Source organism: Gadus morhua, chromosome 6 (genome assembly GCF_902167405.1).
Source record: "Gadus morhua chromosome 6, gadMor3.0, whole genome shotgun sequence".
Lineage (NCBI taxonomy): Eukaryota > Metazoa > Chordata > Actinopteri > Gadiformes > Gadidae > Gadus > Gadus morhua.
Genome location: NC_044053.1, coordinates 6635209 through 6659372, shown reverse-complemented (window position 1 = coordinate 6659372; position 24164 = coordinate 6635209). Strand labels below are relative to the sequence as shown.

The 24164-nt window shown below is 44.5% G+C and overlaps 1 protein-coding gene across 3 annotated transcripts in view; it reads right to left on the bottom strand.

The window, feature by feature from the left end:
* The window catches only part of adamts3 (ADAM metallopeptidase with thrombospondin type 1 motif, 3), a 99079-nt gene that overhangs the window by 38669 nt on the left and 36246 nt on the right, over window positions 1–24164 (bottom strand). For all 3 annotated transcript variants that reach the window (XM_030358375.1, XM_030358374.1, XM_030358376.1), the window contains exons 5-8: window positions 21984–22165; window positions 8477–8560; window positions 7793–7949; window positions 2300–2405 (exon numbers count right to left, since the gene is read on the bottom strand). In XM_030358375.1, the coding sequence (XP_030214235.1) occupies window positions 2300–2405; window positions 7793–7949; window positions 8477–8560; window positions 21984–22165 (529 nt within the window). The remainder of the gene's footprint in view (window positions 1–2299; window positions 2406–7792; window positions 7950–8476; window positions 8561–21983; window positions 22166–24164) is intronic.

Below are 24164 nucleotides of genomic sequence, written 5' to 3'. Positions count from 1 at the left end.
TAGCTTTTTAAAAGGTAGACATGGCCATCGTTTCATGAATTCCATCTGTGGCCCTTCAAAGCAAGCCTGATGTCTCTGTGAAAACAACTGGCCTTTAAGCCCTCCAGCTGGTTCTCAAAAGGAATAATGTCTCTCTCCCTCTCCTTCTCTCTCTCTTTGGATTATTGCCAAAGTCGAAAGAAAAGTCATTCCTTTCAATGAGCTATTATTAAATGATAGTAAAATCCATTTTGGCTGTAAGGACAACCTGTATATGTGTCTTATATTGTCTGTTATAGATAATATATTATTTATGAATAATGTTGGGAATATCCAATTATTCATATCTGTACATTTGAGGTTAAAGATAATTAATTATTGCACTAGCGGGATGGGAGAGCAGATTGGTTAATGGGTTTGGTGCCATTCCCCTTTTTGGCAATGTCATGTTTATTCAAGTTTCCCAGCGGTTATATACAGTAGATGCTAATAGGTCTGGCTCTGTAAAGTCACTAAGAACCTGGAACCAAGAAACACCATTTTTAGACCCAGAATGAACTGAATAGAACGACAGCGCCAACGCTTATATAAATTCTATGATGTTTATTTGATCGTTTTTTGTAAGCTTTTTTTGACAGAGGCGTAATTCATTCACACAAATTCGGCCATTGTTGTTTCTTAACGGCATCATTAGATTTTATGAGTTTTGTGGAGAAAATAATCTGCTGTTTTTCTGAATTAACAAATTTATTATCTAAGAATTAAGAAAACGCTTTCATGGCAAATACAAATCCTGCTCTATTTTCTAGATTAAAGAGATACCTCAGGATCCCAAGTGAAGCTCTCTTTCCCCTAAGTACGGAAGCCTAATGCAAGCTCACCCGAGAAAATTATTTCTGCTCATGTTCTTCTGAATAAACAAGAGGGTTTTTTATGCAAAAAGAAAATCTGCCCAGTTTTTCTGACTTAATGAGATACCTCATGAGGTGAGGTATCTTTTAAGTCAGAAAAACAAGAGCAGATTTTTTATATTTATGCAAAACCGTCCTCAGAATTTTCTCAGAGTTCATTAACTTGTTCATTTGGAAAAAACGGCATACTTTTAAAAACACATTTTAACTTTTCTGAGATTTCTGAGAAAATGATTAATTTAGAAAAAACACTGCACTTCTGTACCGAAGAGCCTACTTATTTTTTTTTATATCCATTCAAACTTTTCTCTGACTTCAGAGATAATTATGTTTTAATTTCCTGAAGAGCAGAAACTATTTTCTCAAGTGAATGCGTTACACTTCCATAGTGACAGATGGATTGCTTTGAGGCTTATTCTACGTGATACCCCATCTCTGTTGCTCTGCTGAATCTGAGACTACAAGGGGTCACCAACAGCTCTGCCCTGGGAGTGGACGCCACTTGAGTATCCGACTCGAGATCATCCAAAACAAGGTGTGCGACTGCCAATGTGTGAGCCTTGGCCTTCTAATTGAAACCAGAAGAGAATCATCGCTTTCGCCCGGCACTTCCTTTGTTCTGAATTTTTTTTCGATCCTGTGGAAAAATCCCTTTGGCTTCGTTGGTGCTCCACCATAATCCCAATTATATCTGTATGCATATTTGCTTGAACAAATTTGTAACGACCGTCGCAGAAACTCGAGTGCCCTGATCTTTTGACTCGATAAGCGAGGGTGGGTGACTGGACTGTGCTTGAATAATGTGGTCCGACTTAATCAAACAACAACAGATTAAGGGGGTTAGCCACTCCGCTACCTATTGTCTCCATGGTCATTATATTTGTATTCTGATCAAAAGAAACACAACGCACCCGCATGTGGGGTGGACATTCGCATGCTCTCATGTGACACAAGGAGGATCACAAATGACAAACATATGAGTATCTGTAGATACACTCTGTGTACGTTTGACTGTAAACACAAATTACTGTAAGTTTGTCGTTTGTGTTCCTCCTTGTGTCAGAACTCTGATGTGGGGCGGACACATGCATTCCCACATGCATGTGCATGCCCTCATGTGACACAAGGTGGACAACCGGTGACAAACATGTGAGGTGCTGTAGTACCTCACAATAAAGGACCAATAAATATGGTCCTTTATTGTGTATCATTATTTCCCCTGATACACACACATACAAGTATATGTACTACAGAAGTATGACTGTAAGTTTGTAATTTGTGGTCCTTCTTTTGTCAGAGCTCTGACACAATCCATCAGCGGGAGCTAAAATTCAAACCATCGGGGGGGACCAAGGAGCACTCCAATGCAACACAACAGATCTGCCCTCCCCACATAGACCTGGACCTACACGTGTCCGGTCTCGTGGGCCACGACAAAGGCAGAGGAGAAGCCGTCTTCATGGTTGAGGGTACAGCTTCTCACTGGGTGGCACATACCGGTCACTGGAGCGTAGCCTGGAGACAGAGGGTAATTAGAGATCAACGGGAGAGTGAGGCGGAACAAAAGCACATAATGACAGTCATGGGGAGTTTGAGGAAAACAAAGTCAGTCAGTCAGTCAGTCAGTCAGTCAGTCAGTCAGTCAGTCAGTCAGTCAGTCAGTCAGTCAGTCAGTCAGTCTGTGTGTGTGTGTGTGTGTGTGTGTGTGTGTGTGTGTGTGTGTGTGTGTGTGTGTGTGTGTGTGTGTGTGTGTGTGTGTGTGTGTGTGTGTGTGTGTATGCGGGGGGGGGGGAGAGGGGAGATGATGTCGGGACGAGATGTGACAGCAGCAGCCTTGTTGAAGGAGACAGTCAAAAACTGGAAAGAAGCGTTGCGTACCATGCGTCAGGCCGTCATTCTGATGATAGGGTGACGTTGAGGGGTGAGTGACGGGAGGAAACGACACGGGCATCGATTGGCCGGAATGCACCGAAAAGTGTTAAGTAGGGGACATGGGTTGGGGTGGTGGTGACGACCCCCCCCCCTCTGCGCTGTGTTGAGAAATCAATCACTCCCCATTTTTTTTATTTTATTTTTTTTAGGCAATTTTTTTTCTCCTGCTATGTGATCGGCAATCACATAGCAGGATGAGCAATGAGGCGGCACGTCGTGAGACGCACGCGTCGTGAGAAAATGTAATTAATTCTGCCGCTGATTCCTACGAAGGAAGCGGCAGGACATTCTCTCCTAAAGGTAATGGCTTCAAGAAAACAACTCATCCAGTGGGGTGAAGCAAACGCTCTTATTAGGACTAATTCATGGATAAAATAGAAACAATAGATGGCAGTAATAATAGACAATGATTGTCTATAGATTGACAAATTCCTTCTTGTTTTTTCTGATCTGCCCCACATGGAATGACAGTGGGGGACACATGGGGCCCCTCGATGCTCCTCATCCGTTTCATACGACAGCATGCATCCATAACCCCTTTTTTTTCTCCAACCAAGGATCACTTGAATACTATTGAACATTGAACAGCGATACCAAAGAAGGTGTTAACGTACACGTCCTGATCACACAGGGTTCATCACTTCGGTTGACCTGGACGATGAAAACAGGATTTGACCGCCTCGGGGGGAAGGCCGCGCAAGGCAGATACTGAAGCCTAGGAGCTCAAAGTAGCAGAGCTTACTGCGCTACATTGATGTTTGATCTTAAAGAGGCAGCCCTTTGGCCAGCCGGGCAACGTATGCATGCATGTTGGGATGGGGGGGGGGGATCAAATAGAATTGTGAGAGGCAGTATGGTGCTGAAAGGCAGAGGATCTGAAGACTCTTCAACACCCCGTCAGAGGTCCTCATCGAGGCAATCGCGTCGACCCGGGTTCCTCTGAACTTCTGGCACCAATCACAAGAACTTACGATAAGGGCATAGTGCTTTCTGTGCCCACCGCCACATCCTTAATGGAGACAGTGGGTCATCCAGCCGAGGGGTCTGTTACCACAGAGGACTTCTAGCCCCTCAGAACAAGGCTTGTAAGAGCTCTTGGGTCAATCAGCAAATCCCCCTGCTGTGCATTGATGGCTGTTTGCGCGCGTTGCGGATAAACAAAACACAACTGGAGCTGAGGGTTATGCTCCCTGGCTGGCTAAATGATTTTGTAGAGCAGTCCCCGGCAAGGTCGGTAAGGAAAACCACATTTAACAAGCAGGGGTTTTTTTTGTGCATTTTATTTGCTTCAGGGATTTCTTGTTGGGGGCCAGAAATTAGGATACATTTCCAAACAATGTCCTTCCATTTATGTGAGGGGAATCAAAGTAAGTCGAAATTCCCCCTGGGGCAGCCACATGTAGACTGTGGCTTTATGTTTGTACGGCTTTGCTGTACTAAGTATCGCTTTGCCGACCTGAGCATTGTTGCCATTTAGCCGTCGGTGTCCTACACTAAACTGTGTGCCTTTATCCAGTTTTCAAAGGTCTCTTTTTCTCAATTGCCTCCCCCCAAGCTTGAGATCAATCTGGGGGCAGGCCAGGCTTGGTGCATCGCTTCCTCCATTGGGATTCCTCCATTTGCCAGACTGGCAAAAGTTAATATAGGGCTTGGACATCAGAAAGCATGGGAGTTTTGGCTAGCGATACTCCGCCATATTGAGAGGACTCAAGAGTGTTGGAGTGTGGTAAAATCCTCAATCAAAGCAAATATGTACCGTGACCTAGGCTCATCATGTAAACTTTATTTTTCTATGTCTTGAATGAGAAATGCTGTGGCACTTTCAAACACACAATGTCTCCCCATACTGACTGATGTTGCTTAAGTGATTCAAGATATAAACAATGGGTTGCAAGGTTGTGTCTAGCAATGATTGCACTCATCAATCAGTGAAATGAACAGAACATTAAAAGACCTGTCTTCTGAGAAGTATATTGCATGTGAGGTCGTTTCCTCCTCGGCTTTCGCGATGCTTTGAGCCATGCTTCTCGAGCGTAAAGGCAAGCCCAGGAACCGAGCAATAATCTTTGAAGGACCTCCCTGAGGTGGTGGGGTCGGGCACCTCATTAAAGATCACAAGCAGACGATTGCATACACCTCCATCGTTCAGGATTCCAGCACTTGCTGAGCAGGAGGGAGGCCAATAGAGATGGATAGTGGTTATCTCATATAAATGTAGAGAACCGACCAAACGCTAAGCTCAAAGTCATTGGTTTCTCTGAACTGAAAACCCTATAGCTTACAGGCAACCGTTGATTGCATTGCAAAAAGAAAAACAATAATGTCGGGATCCGTGACTGGGTAGAGGGTACATCATTTGTGTTGTATTAACGGATTAAGAAATAGCTGTGCTTTGAATGTCATTTGAATTGCAAATGTGAAGATTGTGGGAAAAAAAACAATGGCGCGAAAATCCATGTTCGTTCTCCCTTTTTTTCAGCCTTGGTTATGCGTAGGTGCCTTCAATAGGTCTCAGGAGGGCTTCAAGGTGAAGGTACCTTTATTAGAGGCAAAGATAAAGAGACAACTGCGAGGGTCTCTTCAAGGGAGGAAAAAAGTAAAAATGTGTCTCTTTAAGGCAGGAAAAAAGTAAAAATGGGAGGGTGTCTTGCAACCTTGAGATCCTTCCATTGATTTTCTGTCTCTGATGTACTTGCACCATTTATTTTAGATTGGCTACCTGGGATGAAATGAGAAGGGAGACGCGCCTCCTATTGTCTGCTCACTAGTTGACTCACGGCCGTCACTTAGACCGCATCCCAGTTCATTATTCCTGTGCTGTCACACTCTGCTTGTCTTTATTGTTGCTATTCCCATCCCGTCCAAATGTCACCTTTGCTCCTGTCTTCACCCGTTTCGATCCCAAGTAGCCTCATTATTTCCCCTGATTTTCAAGTTTCTTCAGGGTTTTTTCGTTCATTTTTGAGGGGGATTTTGACTGAAGATGATGTATAACAGACATAAACATAAACTCTCCCGCCCACGACTGGGCTTGACGTTCCCATTCTTCCCAGAGAAACCGGAGCTGTCAAAGGAATGGTTGATGCGTAGTCGCGCATCACGCCGAGATGTTTCGCAGAACAACAGCAACATGACACATGTCTTGTTTTAGTGTGTTTTTTTCTGGTCACAGAAGCGCAACCTCAAAGGCGCAGATGGTTATGAAATCTTATGGCTAGACAGACATAATAGTTGTGGGCAAGAGAAAACATTTTCACCTTGGTGGTGACATCAGGGATGTAAAGAATATAACCAATACAAGATAAAAGTACGCTGGCTTTGTCGGTTGATGTGTTAATTGTTGTGAAAAATCATTCGTCCACTGAGGCTGTTTCTCATTATATTGTGTTTTGTCCAAACTTTGATGCGCTTGTAAGATGTATCTGTATCAGGCACGGATCTACCCTGCATGTGTTATGTTAGTCGCTTTATCAGGGTAAAACACATTAATGTAATACTGCCAAACCCAAAGAAGCAACTGAGCTGATGTAGATATGGTCCTTTATCTGTAATTATATTTACTTTGTTTGCTAAATCCCCCTATGTAGAGCCCTTTGGGATCTTGAAAAGTGTTACATAAAAGCGTTGAAGTCTTAAGAAGCGTTCTTATTAGTGTGACGCTAACCAGCGTAGAACAGAAAAAGTCACGCTCACAGACCACAGCAATTACGAGGGTTTACCAATTCACGAGAGGGAGAAACTGATTGACCGCATCATCCTCTTTCAGACAAAGCAAGCTTGGTAGGCAAAAGCATCTAAAATGTAAGAACAAAGTATTGAATGACTGTTGAAGCCATTACCGGGCTGTAAATGGTGGAAACAGTGGCCGGGCACTCTTAAGGTCTTACTGCCAGCCCTCCGTGAGCTAATTAAAATTGAAATGGGCAACGGATAAATGGCCAGGTAGTTTGGATAGTCTGGTTATTGCCTCTGCTATATGCTACAGCCCCCATTGCTACGTGATACACAGCAGTCACTCCTCGGCTGCGGACAACTGGCAGACGATCAAGGGAATAATGACTTCAGACCGCACCATATTTAACGGGGGGTCTCTGCTCACCATCTTGAAAATGCCAGTGCAGATATTTTAATTTTAGTACGGTAATCGTCCCTGGTGTGGTTGAGGATTAAATAAAAAGCTGATCGAACAGCTAAGCATTTCTCTCTCTCTCTCTCTCTCTCTCTCTCTCTCTCTCTCTCTCTCTCTCTCTCTCTCTCTCTCTCTCTCTCTCTCTCTCTCTCTCTCTCTCTCTCTCTCTCTCTCTCTCTCTCTCTCTCTCTCTCTCTCTCTCTCTTAGTACAGTGAGTTCTTCAGCATTATTATACAAAGAACATTGTCAGATTAGGAAAACTTGCTCAAATTCTTTCTGTTTCTCTCTCTTTTTATTTTCTCTCTCTGTCTCAACCTCCCTCTACCCCGCTCTCTCGCTCTCTCTTTTTTCTTCCTCTGTCTCTATCTCCTTCTACACCACACTCTCTCTTTGGTAATGAGCTCCTTACAAGCACAGTGCAGAACAGTAACAGTCACAGAAGGTTCTGAATACATAGAACATATAAAATATATCTATAATGACTTCACACATGTACAGCTGAGGAGAGAGAGAGAGTGAGAGAGAGAGAGAGAGAGAGAGAGAGAGAGAGAGAGAGAGAGAGAGAGGGGAAGCGAGAGAGAGAAAAAGACGGACAGAGAGGGAGAGAGAGTAGAGAAAGAGAACGACGGAGAAACAGAAAGAGAGAGAGAGGGAGAGAAAGAGAGAGAAACGGACATGCAGGCAGACGGAACGACGGAGAAAGAGAAAGAGCTTTATGTTTGCTTCCCAACATAACTCCATTACACGCGTGTGTGTGTGTGTGTGTGTGTGTGTGTGTGTGTGCGTGCGTGTGTGTACTGCTGCATCCTCCTCTATTCAACTCTCATCCAGCCAGCTCACCCTGCATGCCGGTGGGGCCGAAGCCCTGGCGGGTGAGGAAGATGGCGTGGTCATGGTGCTCCGAGTGCTCCGAGTCCGCCTTCTGCTGTGCAAAGGCCCAGCGGCAGACGTTCTCCAGGCTCCTCGAGGGGTTCCCTCTCTCGATGAGGCTGATGGACTGGAAGGAGAGCAGAGGAGAGGGAGGTTAGGGGGGGGGAGAGGGCGGACTCGTGAGTGGCAAACCGCCACTTGTCAGCCTAGCTCGGTCATTACCGGAGACGGAAACAGCAAGGGTCGATCAAGTCCCATTCTGATGCACCATGGGCAACGCAAATTACAGACACTGCGTTAGAAAGGGCCTCGTCAGGTTCCACTGTCCCTAATGTCGTGGGTGCACTGGGTTGTTTCGGGTGACTTTGGGTGAGTCACATTGTTCAACAAACGACCTGATTTAACGACTTTGACAATAGTGAAATCCACGTCTTCTTACTTCTAAGAGCAAGTTTCAATCCAGCATACACGGCATGCATTAATATATAGAGACTATTCATCCGAAGAAAAAAGAAAATTAACAAGACAGAATCCAATCGGACAAGGGTTCCTGTCCCTTTCGGGCCCCGTGGAGCCTGATTTGTGTGTATGTGCTGTACTATACTGTTCCGTGAGAGAGAAGTACACATTGCGCTTGCGACGTTGTTTACTCACCTTGGCGTATCCCAGCATGATCATCCTCACCAAGACGACGTTGATATGGACCCCCAGTGACTCATCGTGGTAGATCTCATTCACCTGCAGAGACACCACACGACAACACAAACCAGCCACGTGTGAGCGTTCGTTTTGTTCTTCAAGCCTGATACACCCCTCTGGCGTTCAGCCAAACCCTCCCCCAATATGCGTGCATCTGTCCTATTCATGTAGATAACTTTAATGCTATAGTTCATTATGACTTTATTATGTTCTTGCATAATGGACCCCGAACTCCATTCATCCTCCTCCCAGATTTCCGAAGCTAATACAAATCACCCCCAAGTAATGGCGAATCTACTGCACATTGGACTGCACTACTATGTGCATGTTTTTCACAGTGAGTGCATCGAGTAAATGCACACTGCTAATAGACATCAGACTGAGTACGGTGCTGTGAGCGGGCTCTGACAATACTCTGCCTGCCTGAGGAGCTACCGTCTGTTCCAAGATCCACTCTGTCTCGGTAATGATGTCCTTTGGATGAGATACGTGGGTCCAGCTCACATGCACCACATTTGATGTTCCCTTGTGGTGGATGTTTTAATTCATAAAAAAAAAAATATATGCATTCATTTGAAGTGAAGTTGTGCAATTATATATATACATATATAGATACCACTTCATGATATTCATGGGTGGGTGATGCATATTTACGCACGTGGACCGTTTCTGAGAAACAAAAGGCATTAGAATAAATGCCTGCACGTTGAAATGTGTTGTCTTGCTATTGCATACCGCTGTGTAAAGGTCACAGAGAGTGTTTGAGAGAGAGTGAAAAATAAATACTAAGAGCTATAATCACTTTGCGTCTCTACCAGAAACTACCATAGATGTTGACGGTTATCTTACTTATACTTATCTAACGTCTATGAGATACGTTCTTTAATTTGAAAAATATGTTTTTCAATTCATTCATTAGTTTCGGGAGTCGAATATAAATCAAACAGTAAAGAAAAAAAGAATACTCACAGAATTCTGAAATTACTATTATAACATTGTGTATATCTTACATATTTTTTTTAATGCGTCGGCTAAAGTTAGGCCTTCCTCGTAAATGCTTTAGTCAATTCACGCTTGATGATCAATAAAGTTTTTACGCACGTTAATTGCTTTGTCCATGAGCTGCGATGTGAATAGTGCAGATTTCTATAAAAATCTCAGCGGTGAAAAGACAGATGGAAGACTGAACACATAAAGCTGATGAGGACAAGTGTGAATGCCACGGAATTTCAAAAACATATCCTTTGTATTTAGTATAATGCTGGAGGTTTAATTTCTCCTCCTACTGTAAAATAGCAGATGGCTGTTTCTGGATGAGGGGGAATATGATTTTCTGGGTGTGCATTCTTGAATACAGGGGTCGGCAACTAAGTTTGGCCTCGGGCAAAAAGTTTTTCCAGCCAGTAGGTGGTCGGGCCAGAACATTATCAAAAGCTAGTTCAAGAAATTGATTAATGAAAGTGCATCTGGAACTGCGACACAGGCCCGTCAGCTGGCTTAGTCATATGCCTACCAAGCACTAGATGACTCTTAAAATACTTACACATGAACAAGTGTATGCCCTAATCATGTAAATGTCATGCCTGATCACGTTGGGTAGAGGTGTTGCTGCACTGTCTCCACAGAGACAACCCAGCGATATCATCATGAGCAGTTCTAACTGGAGAGAAAGTGAAGTACACAAGCTGCTGATCATGTGAGAGGAGGTGATGCAGTCATATTAAACAAAGACGTTGAAAGATGGGATCTATGAGAGATGCGATCTATGAGAGAGACGCAGAGGAACTGTCCTTACGAGGCTTTTGTCGGGATAAAAAACCCTAACCTGTCCCTAGCCCAAAAGTGATCAGCAAAAAAAAAGAATATGTTCGTGTTTTTGCAGTTGTACATAGTTAATCGCGTTTGTAGCCTACAGACGTGAACTCATTCTTGCATGTGGGTGTCTTCATTCATAAAAAAATAAAAACATTCGGGAATATGCAAATTATTCTAAAGAGGTCTGGACTCTGTGCGCAGCTCCGCCTTCTCCAGTGAACCAAGAAAGCCTGCGCCGTGACGAACGGGGGATTTTACCCTCGGTTTTACACAGGAAACTTGAGATAAGACGGTGAAATTGTCGGGTTTGCCAAGCCTCGACCGAACCGGCTTAGCAGTGTAGAAAGGCCTTATGTTAGAGAGAGGGCAGTAGTGCTCACTTAAAAAAGCAGCCAACCACTCCTAAAACACTTCACACAACACAACACAATGCAACACACACACAAACCTCTGTTCCTAGCAAACTCACCGTTAGAAGAGCTGTAGGCGAAGTAGCCTCATCAGAGACTCTACTTGCATTAAACAGCAAAGTCTCAAAGCTTGGCGTCTTAAACCTTTTTTGGACTTTTGTCAACAGCTCCTGCCTTTCTCTAAGTGCAGTAACACACAAAAAAACGTAATGTCGGGTCGCCATGGTTGTTGTATATAGGCCTATAGAGGGGGGTTTGTTTCATTTAATATTGCATAGTTTCCAATAACTCCCGCTCAGCCCCTCACAGCTTACGCGCGGCGTGACCGTGACGAGTGTGTCTCTAACCTTCCGAGAGTAGTAGCAGGATTTGATACAATTAGGTTGTGAAAGAAAAATAAGTTCACTGTATCCGGCTCCTTACATTCAAGCTAACAGATATAGATATTCGATATTCAAAAACGAAAAAAATAAAATCATATAACTTCAGAATAATCTGGCGGGCCTGATATTATGTCTGGTGGGCCAATTATGGCCTGCAGGCCGCCAGTTGCTGACCCCTGCTTTAATACATCCATGTTTTTAAGATGGTAGTTATGGAGGTTATTTCCCCGTTTGATAAACAAAATAGGCTATCCCACTTTTTTTTTTAGAAAGTTGGTATCCAAAACCAAACTGTTGAGATAAAACTGCACACCGTTGATAAATACAACAGCAACTTTTATTCAAATACCGAGTTGGAATTAAACATTTGCTTGTAGCAACGACTGTGAATATCGAAAACAATAAAGAATGAGATAGGAATAGGATTATAGAGGTGGATTGTTCCACTAGGCAGAAGCTACGTGAGCACAATAAGAAGAAGACCAGGTAGCCCTGGTTGCTTCCTGGAAACAATGAAACAAAGTCAAAAACCAACAGTCAGAAAAGCTTTTGTGCTCAGAGAAAGGGTTGACCTCAATATTGACACATTAATTCACAAGCATGCTTGCTACAACGCAAACACACGTACTCAAACAGCCAAACACACACACAAAGAAATTGGCCACTGAACCAGTGTACAGCTGTGAATTATTTAAGCAATATCATTGCTAGAACAAAGAAGAGCAAACAAAGCTGCCATGTACAAGAGTCTGCCAATACATGAGGGAGATTACTTACCTTCTTGGACCTGAACTAGCTTGTCTACTGAACTGACTTGTATATCCTCATCCTCTTACAATCAAATAATTAGTCGATCTGTATTTATATAACCCTTGAAGTGAAACAAAACAGAATTGAAACCCGTAAAAATCCCGTAAAAAACACAATAAAATATCCCAGAGCGATGTGTTCAATAGAAACCTACCCAATATATTTTAGTAGTGTGAACAAAGCTCTATTGATGTAGTGCTACATCTCAATGTCCGCTAAGGTGTGTGGTTGTTGGAGTGTTCTCTGAATCCCCCTCCCACTGTTGTGTGTCATTTGTTGTTCCTAAAAGTCTAAAATGCTGTCAGTAGTGGCCTGGCTTGGAGTGTGACGGTAATGGGTAACCTGCCTGGCTACGAAAACAACAGAATGAAAAGACATGAGAATGTGATGGATTACAAACAACCTCCTTTTCAAACATACACCTTGATAACCCTTAACAATATAACCAGAAGTACATTACATATTTATGTTGTATCTTGTCCATCACTTTAATGTTACATTTGGTTGATGTAGAAATCCACTGTCAGTGAACAAAGACTGATGCTTTTTAGCCCCACTGTAGAAAGATAGCCGGATACAAACTTATACCACCATCCGCCCCATTTCTGGTGATGAGCATGAAGGGGGCTGTCATCTTTAACAATGAAAAGTCTTAATAAGGGAATGAATCCATAATGATATTCAATGCTGTAATGAGGTGATGGCGCTACCTAAACAACACAAAGAAATGGCTTTGGTTTGCGACTTCATGAGGGCCGACATGCATGCAAGTCTGTGTTGTGTCTGGAAACATACAGCACAACAACCACCGCCACTCAATGGAAATTATGCTAGAACTATACCACAAGTTCCCTTTCTCCTCACACACAGCTCATCACAATGTTTAGTTCATGAAGGGGTATGGTATAACAAAAAGTCCTTTATACAGATCAGTGTATATTTAAAGGGGTGTGCTTTTGCGACATTTCCCTTTGCTTTAGACGGTTATATCGCGTATGTTTAAAACAAATAAATGATTCAAGCCCGAGCCAGGGGGAGTATTCGCCCCCACCGAGAATGCCCCTGAATAAGTTTGTGAAACAGCAAATTTGTGCTCCAACTTTACTTCCGTAATAGTGTGACGTCAGACTGTTGAATGTGCTGAAGTGCAGAAGTCGAGCCTCCCGGCTACCCGCAATGTTTACAATTTCTCGGGGGCGGGAATTTGCCGACACACGTGCAAAGTGTTCGACCAATCGCAATAGAGTGGGCGCACTGACCAATCAAAGCAGACTGGGCTTATCGGGAGGGGGGCCTTAAAGTGACATGATACTAAACAGAACGTTTTTGAAAGATGCCGAAATATTGGATTTGTAGTAATGAACAGTGTGAGAATAACAAGGGGTATTTTTAACATACAGACATGTAACCCTATTCTAGTAGTATTCTACCCCCAAATGCAATTATTAACCCTAAAAAAAGCAAGAGATAGCAAAGATATGGGATCTTTAAAGCTGATGTGGTTTTGATTTGGGGGTTGTCATGAGAGAGCAGAAAATAGCAAGTAAACTAAAACTTATAGCAAGTAAATTAAAGCAACTAAAAACTTTCCCTCTCTGCTCTGTCCCTCCCTACGTTTCTGCCATTGAGAAGTATTGCGTTTCACCCACCTGTGATTGGGCCGGGAGCTTTCTAAAATCAGAATTGGCTCACAGAGAGGCAGACACAGACAACTAGAAGCAGATATTCTCACAGTGCATTTCATTCACTTGTAGTTGATGGATTACGACTTCATTTATAATAAATTATTGTGAAAGAATAGCTCTTCAATCTCACCTACATCAGCTTTAACTAAACTCCATTTGTATATTTCCCGGGGTCAGCATGAACCGTAACTCTATGCATCTAATGGACACTATCACGAGGACTCTCCTTAATTGCCATTGAAGCATATTAGGAGCCCATTGAGAAGCACTCTGAATGTTGACCAAAGGCCAAAGTCACGTCCAGAAAGTGCAGGTAACCATGAGTCCCTCTGGGAAGCTGGATAATGGCTGTCAGACCCATATAGGATGAAGTGCTTTAAAAGTTGTCCTTGCACTAATGAGTGACGAGAACCTACACACTGGTCAACCTACGTTTCTGCCATTGAGAAGTATTGCGTTTCACCCACCTGTGATTGGGCCGGGAGCTTTCTAAAATCAGAATTGGCTCACAGAGAGGCAGACACAGACAACTAGAAGCAGATATTCTCACAGTGCATTTCATTCACTTGTAGTTGATGGATTACGACTTCATTTATAATAAATTATTGTGAAATAATAGCTCTTCAATCTCACCTACATCAGCTTTAACTAAACTCCATTTGTATATTTCCCGGGGTCAGCATGAACCGTAACTCTATGCATCTAATGGACACTATCACGAGGACTCTCCTTAATTGCCATTGAAGCATATTAGGAGCCCATTGAGAAGCACTCTGAATGTTGACCAAAGGCCAAAGTCACGTCCAGAAAGTGCAGGTAACCATGAGTCCCTCTGGGAAGCTGGATAATGGCTGTCAGACCCATATAGGATGAAGTGCTTTAAAAGTTGTCCTTGCACTAATGAGTGACGAGAACCTACACACTGGTCAACCTGTGTATGTTTTGTACCATAGAAAGATTAATCAACACCGACTGTATACAACGCGCACCAAATATAATTTGTTTTTCTTTTAAGGTGTAAAGCAAATGTATTTTGTTTGAATAATGTTTTTATCTGAAAAAAGCAATCTGAGTAGAAATTGAAAGAAGATCATCACACAGAACCAAGGCCAGAGAAGCAATTTCTCTAAAAACAACAACAAATAGTTGGCATCTATACACTGTTGCAAAGAAAGTACGACATTGTGCACATTCAAATGTAGTATGCAGTGTTTTTCTAACCAATATTAATTATTTCATTTATCTTTTTTTCTATTCAAGCTTGTCATGAATTAAAAAAAAATTAAATTTTTTTGTGAATATCTAACCTTAACCCTAAACCAAACGAAATGTGTTCCAGTGAACTGGTTAGTCTTTAACTATGGCCTCATTTACCCTTTTTAGTGCAAGTCATGATTAAATGCATCTTGACTTGAGGCAACTTGAGGTAAATAGCAATAGTAGGCTACAACGACTATCCAAACTAGGTTATATTGCGGTCTTTTGAATACATGTAATTCGTTTTTAGGGGAATTACTTGAGACACACAAAAACACAATATAGAAATAACTTGTGTCCAAGTGTCCAAATTTCTGTCACTTTTTTCGATACTGGAATTGTGATAACACAGAATGTGCAGCAATCAAACACCAGAAAATTGACAAAAGTGGTCACTGGTAAACTCGAAAAGAGTTAATTTGAACAATGTCCACTGTTCGAGTATATATAAACTGTAGTTGAAGAAAAATCAAATCAAAGGTGTCAAACTATGAAATTCCCAGGGGCCAGGAACAAGTGAAGTTAAAGCACATTTGGGACCTCAGCGTAAAACTTAGAGCAATTGGACATTGCCAGCCATTACTTTGTCAAAAGTAATGGCTCATTGTCAAAGGGGTATTCATGGCCACACAATTGCTTGTGATAGTAGATACTCTCAACAAATACCATTATCCACTTCACAGAAGGAAAGGAAAATAGCCTTTCAGATGGACTCCAATGGAAAACAAATCGTATCAAACGATATTCAATGTTGATGCCTGTGTTTCCATACTCTGAATATAGTGTGTTTTATTCATTCTCAGGGCCCTATTTTGCTATTTTTGCAAGGGCTATGAGGGCATGATTACTGAAAAAATGACTTGAAATAAGAGCAAATTAAAATAGACACCTTCTGTCCTCCAGACGGAGAATGGACAGCTAAAATAGAAAATGTGTATGACAGGATCTTGGGGGCATCGGTTATTAATTGTTAATTAAAACATATTTTTGAAGGTCTGCTTGGTGTGATTAAGTCATCAATCTCACATGAAGATGAATATCCTCATCCAAGTTAGTAGTTCATCCTTAATGGTGACAACGGCATTTCTGAGTAATTCCTAACTAAGAATAGAACACACAGCCAACCCGGAATGAAGAACGTCTGTACGTGAATACTGTGGTAGGAGTGTACAGTGTGAGTTCAGACATAGGAAACACAGGGGGGAGAGAGAGGACGAGAGAGAGTGTGAGAAAGAGAGAGATAGGGGAAGAAGAGAGAGATAGGAAAAGGGAGCAAAAGAGATAGATGCACAGTAAGAGAATAAAAGTATCAAAGAGATAAAAACAAATGTTAATCAAATTGCACAGCCACACTTTTTCAATGTAGCCTATATAAAAATTACAATTTGTATTATATTGTATTTTATTTTATTATGTAATTGTTTGCCATTATTATTTTGGTATTGTTTTAGAGAGCGGGAGAAAAGGAGAGAGACAGAGAGAGAGAGAGACAGAGAGACAGAGAGAGACAGAGAGACAGAGAGAGAGAGAGAGAGAGAGAGAGAGAGAGAGAGAGAGAGAGAGAGAGAGAGAGAGAGAGAGAGAGAGAGAGAGACTAAAGATAAATACTTGGTTCCACACTTTATTCCTGGGCTCACGCAGGATACTCGAAACAACCACCAGTTGTCCTTCGGTGGTTACCTGAAATATGCCTTTCTGCGTCTTAATCCTGCATGCTCTACCATTATTATTCTCCAATGCTTAGTGTCAATTCATCACAAAACACAACATATCAACCTCGACAAGGGCGGGGCTCTCAGTTACCTCCAATCATTACATTACAAAAAGTCGCAAACCACTAATTCTTATTGGGTGGCCGTTATACAAATCAAGCCAATCACAAAACCTACACCCTCTCTAGGTTAAACATTTGACTGGGTGTGGAACCTGGGCAAGATGGGCCCCTGATCTGTTGGTCTGAGGGGGAACTGACGTGGGGCTGTGAGACAAGGGAAGGGCCATTTGGGGTTGGAGACAGAGGTCTGACAGGGACGATGATAAGAACAGGATGAAGGTGAATACGCATTAAGTGTTTGATCAACTCCTCAAGGCTGGTGGAGGGATGAGAGATCTGTGTCGGGAAGCAGGGAGTGGGATTAGTGCCAATGTTTGGCAGGGAGGGGGATTAATAAAAGAATCAAGGTTAATACACATACATCAACTAAAAGTGGGGGTCAGAGACGGATCTGTTGCTGGGCTGTAAGACAAAAGAAGGGCCCTTTGATGCTAATACCGACCCCTCAGTTGTGCCGGTAATCAATTGCTTAAGAACAAAAGGGGGTTAGAGGCAGACGTCTGACAGGGAGGGGGAAGAGAACAGGGTGAAGGTGAATCCACACACGTTGTTTGATCCAGTCCTCCAGAGTCGTGGGGGGATAGAGACAGATGGGTGGCAGGGAGGGGGGTGAAGGTGAAACCTATCCGTTCAGAGACAGGGCTCCATCAGAGAGGGACCTGAGGGCAGGGAAAAGGGGTTTCAACTAGCAGTGGGGGTCAGAGGCCGGGCTCTGGCAGGGAGGGGGAAAACAGCATAAGACAAAACCACAGAGAGAGAGAGAGAGAGAGAGAGAGAGAGAGAGAGAGAGAGAGAGAGAGAGAGAGAGAGAGAGAGACTAAAGATAAATACTACTCTACTCTCTCTCCTTCTCTGTCCGTCTTTTTCTCTCTCTCGCTTCCCCTCTCTCTCTCTCTCCCTCTCCCTCTCCCTCTCCCTCTCCCTCTCCCTCTCCCTCTCCCTCTCTCTCTCTCTCTCTCTCTCTCTCTCTCTCTCTCTCTCCTCAGCTGTACATGTGTGAAGTCATTATAGATATATTTTATATGTTCTATGTATTCAGAACCTTCTGTGACTGTTACTGTTCTGTACTGTGCTTGTAAGGAGCTCCTTACCAACGAGAGAGTGTGGTGTAGAAGGAGATAGAGACAGAGAAAGAAAAAAGAGAGAGAGCGGGGTAGAGGTAGGTAGAGACAGAGAAAGAAAATAAAAAGAGAGTGCACAAGAGAGAGAGAAACAGAAAAGATTTGAGCAAGTTTTTCCTAATCTGACAATGTTCTTTGTATAATAATGCTGAATAACTCACTGTACTAAGAGAGAGAGAGAGAGAGAGAGAGAGAGAGAGAGAGAGAGAGAGAGAGAGAGAGAGAGAGAGAGAGAGAGAGAGAGACATTAAGTAGTACATATATCTTGGAAAATCTATAAATGCCCTATTATAATCCTAATGCGAGGGGATGTGTATGTGGCATGGCTTTCCAGGTGATGTCACTTATGTTATTCCAGAAAAGGATGTCCAATGGCCAAATATTGTACGGGCCCATATCAAATATTTTTGATTAAATATATCTGATAGAAAAGCCGGGTCTATCCGCTAAAGAAAATAAGGGGGTGAATCCAAATCATTACATTATGACAACGATCAACGACAACGTTGTCAATCTGTTATCTATGCTTTCTGACCCCTGCAGGCGCCCACCTGCTGTGAACGTTGCCCAGAAACAGAGCTTGTCTTGCTGCAAACACAGACCAGCAACATGCAAACACCAGTCACCTGAAGGCCCTCCAGGCAGGCAGGGACCCCTACTGGATGACAACATGGTGCACTACCGTCATGGCAACGGCAAAGATAACTGTGTTTGTGTGCCCGCTGTCTGTGTCGTTTAATGTTTGGGTTTGAATTTAATTTGAATTGAACTGAAAGACAACTTAGGTAATCAATATATAGAACTGTTATTGAGATATTATGGCCCCTGGTAAGATTCCCAACAAAAACATCAAGGGCCCTCTTTTAACGGTCTGAAACGCAAGTGAGAAGCGCCAAGCGACAGTAGCTTTGTGGGCGGTTCTATGGCGATGTTGCTATTTTTACGGCGCACGGCGCAAATCTAAAAAGGGTTGGTCTGAAGTAGCATAATTGCCCGTAGGTGTGGTTTGGGCGTAACGTGCAATAAGCCAATGAGAGTGCCAGCTCCCATCCCCTTTAAGCCATGAGCGCATTTGAATCTGACGAGTTGATGTTTTGACAGCGCGTCTGCAGTCTCCGATGAGGCAGATGCACATGAATTTCAAGAAAATATGTGTTTGCTGTACGGTGTTTGCAGATGCATTGATTTAAAAGCACAACTTATTACCGCTGTATCAGCTGTTCTTTCCCAAATAATTTCCCAAGAATGTGTGGCTAGGTAGATGAGAGAAGCAATCAGACCTGTCACTCAAACCTCTGCGCCAGTCGTAAGGAGATTTGATTCATGAAATATTTGTCGAGCTCGGTATTTGGTTGATTGGGCAGGTTCTTGTCCATAGTTGGGCTGGAAAATTGCCAATCGATCTGGCAACTCACAATTAATTACTAACACACACACACACACACACACACACACACACACACACACACACACACACACACACACACACACACACACACACACACACACAGTAGCACAGCTATCTCGAATCTGATCTGATTTGATCTGATCATATTAGCTATTTGTTTAAGTCTTCACTTTATTTGTTTCCAACCATTTGTATTTTTTTAAATGGGGTGCATGTTTACATGCACATTGTGTACTCCATTTAGACCATGGTTTCTCAACGGGGGCGTTCGCACAACCTAGGGGGGCGCTGGGAACGTGATTACATTTTTGGGGGGAGATATTAAACTTTTCTTTTTTTTTTGGGGGGGGAAAAATAGGCTACCTGAAATAAATAGCCTATTTTCATTTATTGGTGTCTAACCCCTCTACCGTCTCAGCGACTTTTTACTGTCTATGCGCAGTGGAACAGTGGTAATACAGCGCGGTTCGGTCCTGCACACGCCCGGACTCCCGGTACATCAGCTATCGTCATGATCACTATAGTAACACTGATCAAATTTTGTTTCATAGCCCATAGTCCTTCCTCTTGTTCAGTTCCAGCTGCTCTGAGCGTAGTCTCCGCGAAAAGACTGTTGCATTTCAAATACAAAACATGTAGGCCTTATTAGGCCTCTGAGTGCGATTTGTTTTCGTGAGTCCGCGTTGCCCGGGCCGTGGTGCCCGTGGTTCCCGGGCCATTCATTCATTCGTTCACGGGGCATGGCGGGGGACGCGGGAGTGGTTGCGGTGACCAAGGTCACGGTGCCCGTGCCGCAGGGTGCCGCGGCCGGGGCACGAACCATTTTTCCAACCATTTCTTCCTCAACTCCTCCCTCTCTCTCTCCCCCTCTCCCCCTCTCTCTCTCTCTCTCTCTCTCTCTCTCTCTCTCTCTCTCTCTCTCTCTCTCTCTCTCTCTCTCTCTCTCTCTCTCTCTCTCTCTCTCTCTCTCTCTCTTTATTGGGGGGGGGGGGGGGGGGGTAAATCAAGTAAAATCCCTTTACTTGATTAAAGCCATTTAGGCCTTTACGTCGTAAACTTTGTGGCTTTACTAAAACATGTTCTCAACCTCACTATGCACTAGAGCACTCACCGCATTTTCTACAGGAAATGCATTTTCTAGTTTGTACTGTAGGTGCCAAGACACGCCTCACTCGATTGCCTTACACTACGCTGGACACTCTGTGGATATCCGTGACCTGAAGCGTGTTGGAGAATGTGGCTTCTTAGTGAAGATCAAAGCCAGCCAGGCTTTGATCGTTCAGGGAGTATTTGCAGAGAAGCAACAGCGGATGTCCCCCATGCAGGCTCTACTTTACAAAGACAGCATGAAAAGATTGGACCAAGTGTGTGTCTCTATGCCTCCCAATCTTTGTTCAAATTCGGCGGCGGCGCAATGAATGCACACAGACTCTCCACAGAGGCTCGTCTCCCTGGAGAATACAACACACAGCCCCGACGGTGGATTAAAGGCAGAACTCTCTGTTTACATAACAAAGACCTACGCCATCTGACTGCTCGCTCTTCTCTCCCGCTGACATCTCCTAATTATATTTTGGTCTCATACTTTTTTTTTTAACTATTTCATGGTTTGTGCGGAAGGAAAAACAAGGCTATATTGTTTACAAGGGGATGATGATGATGATGATGATGAAGATGATGATGATGATGATGATGATGATGATGATGAAGGAACTTGATAAAGGAGCAGCCATGGAGCCACTGCCTCAGACGGCTATTCATGTCCCTGGCGTGCATCATGCGGCGCGGCGGCCATGTCTGGAGGATCTATCGGCCCCGTGTTCTTTGAGTGGAAGCACCTGTGTACCTCTGTAGCTTGAAGGGAATGTCAGACGCAGGGGGGTACATCGGTCCTCTTGCAACATCACATGTACCGGCGTGTACGAAATGAGAGGTTGCAAGGAAAGCTACCGCAACTGTCGTGCAAAATACATAAAAGGCAACTGCAACTATCAGGACATCGGCTCGTCACCTTGTCCTCTGGGAACCCAAAGATCACAGAAAAGTCAAAGGATGAGATTCATAGATCAGCTAAGGCGTGACACAGGTCTCCAGTCTGCTGATGAAATACTCACACCTGCATGGCACGCCATTGCCAATGAAGACCCCCGATACGAGGAGACGCGACATGACTGACTGACTGACTTTCAACAGCACAGAGAGGAGTCCGGGAGAAAGGTGAAGCGCAGCGACGGAGAAAAGTCAACGCTGCCTTTCACAGGCCTCACCCCACGTGTCACCTCAACATCCTCAATGACACCCTCCCCGCTTACAGCCCTGGGGATGGAGGGTGGCAGGGAAAGAGGGAGGGAGGGAGGGAGGGAGGGAGGGAGGGAGGGAGGGAAAGAGGGAGGGAGGGAGGGAGTGAGGGAGGGAAAGAGGGAGGGAGGGAGGGAGGGAGGGAAAGAGGGAGGGAGGGAGGGAAAGAGGGAGGGAGGGAGGGAGGGAGGGAGGGAAAGAGGGAGGGAGGGAGGGAAAGAGGGAGGGAGGGAGGGAAAGAGGGAGGGAGGGAGGGAGGGAGGGAGGGAGGGAGGGAGGGACGGAGGGAGGAGAGACGGAGGGAGGGAGGGAGGAAAGATGGGAGGGGAAAGGAGGGTGGGAAGAAGGGAGGGAGGGAGGGAGGGAGGGAGGGAGGGAGGGAGGGAGGGAGGGAGGGAGGGAGGGAGGGAGGGAGGGAGGGAGGGCGGTGCGTCCACTCACAATGTTCATGAGCGTCAGGAGGTAGTTCTGCACGTGCTCCTTGCCGTGGAAGCGGACCACCGAGTCGTCCACACCCAGGAGCACCTCGATGTTGTAGTCCTCCTCCCCGGCGTGGCGCCGGCGGCGTACCGTCTGGTTCACCTGCCTGGCCACGGCGTCCAGCGCGCCCGGCACGTCCATCTCTGTGGGGGGGGGGGGGGGGGGGGGGGGGGGCGTGCATTAGAGGGGTCGGGTAGTGGAGGCAGGGCGGGGGGCCGGATGTGAGGGGGTCACAGTCCCCGAACGTTGAAAGGAGGTTATTAACAGCCTGAGCACCAGCACAGCTGATGCTGTTTCTTTTTTCCGTTCAGCCGCCGAGCCGCAGCTTTTGCAGTGTGCAGTCCTGAATAGAAAGTCTTACGTAGGTCGATATCGAGATGGACGGTGGGCTGTGGGGGTGCAACGGACCACAAAACTCACGGGTCGGATCGTGTCACGGTTTTTGAGACACGGGTCGGATCATTTTTCGCTTCAACAACAACAAATAGGCATTATTCCTTCTTTTGAACATGGATAGTAAATAAAAAGCAACCTTAAACGGTGTCCAAAGGAAGCACAGAGAACCGGGCGAAAAGAATACAACCAAACATAAACAGTCCATTTCCGCTTCCGGTCCGGTTTCTGTTTCAATGGGATTCACGAAACGCCAAAATAAAACACGACAGAAACTGTATTTCGCTACGATACTTGATAAGGAACATCAATTAACCACTAACCATTCGGTGAGTGGCACAGTTCTGAAAACGAACGTTGAGGGTTGCTTTAAGGACAGGTTTGTGAATGCCCAAAGCCAGCCATTCTGAAGAAGACAGGGGTGAATCGAAATGAGCCAAATACCTGAGACAGGACCAATCGTCAACATTTCGGTGTGTCAACCACTATATTTCATCCTAGATAAACCAGAAAGGGGGCTCAATGGGCTAAATACCGGAATTGTCCGTTAAACATGCGCTGATCACGTGAACGCACAACTATTTTTCGTCTTTTTTTTTTATCAGCCGATCCGCGGATCACTTGCGTCCCGAACCGTGAGGGGTGATCCGTACGGGTTACCCGTGAACTGTTGCACCACTAGTGGGCAGACAGACAGAAAGACAGGCAGACAGAGGATGGATAGATAGACGGACAGACAGGCAGACAGACAGAGGATGGATGGATGGATTGATAGACAGAGACGGCAGAATGAGATGTTTATAGAGAGACATCATTCATTCTCAACAGTGGATTTCAGCTGGAACGTTTCTGGAAGTTAATATGGAAATTATGAAGGTGATATTGTAAGTGCTTTTTACAAAATGCATTACATAGAAATCCTACCTCAGAGGTTGCCCTAGCCATTTTCAAAAGACCTGACCTTTCTCTTCATGCAACTAACAAAACTTTCCATAACATTAACAGATCGCACTTCAGAATAACTGCAACTTTGAAGCGTAAATAAATTACTTCTGCAATGGTAGCCTACTTGAGGAATTTACAGCCTTGAAATGTTTCAGAAAGAATTCTATAAATGCTTTATCTAATAAGGCATAACTTGTCCTCTGAAGTGATTTTACATTGTCTGTAAAAAAACGGGAGGGAAATTATACATTTGTTGAAGGCGCCAAATAATTCCGTCATGACACAAGACACATACAAACACGCACGCACACAGCCCCACACACAAACACCAACACACGCACGCACGCACGCACGCACACACGCACACACGCACACACACACACACACACACACACACTTCAGTCAATTCAACACTTCAGTCACAAGTCACAACACACAACCACACATACAAACAGAAACTTGAGGTCTTCTGGCCACCGACAACGATGGCCATAAGATTGCAGGCCACAAATGAGAGTGAGGGCCTCCGTTTTCATGTCTACAGTGACGCTCTGAGTAGGGAGAAAACAGCCAGTGATTGAGGAAGAGGAAGCAGCAGGCTAACATAAATAGGGGGAGAAATGGCCATGCCCCAGACCCTACAGTGTTGGGATTGTGAAGCACATTCCTCCTCCACGCCACCCCCACCGTGACACTGGCATTCTTGTTGCGGAAGGCCGGGGTGATGCCCCCCCCCCCCCCCCCCTCCCTCACACACACACATACACACACCAAAACACATACACACCTGTACACTCACACACA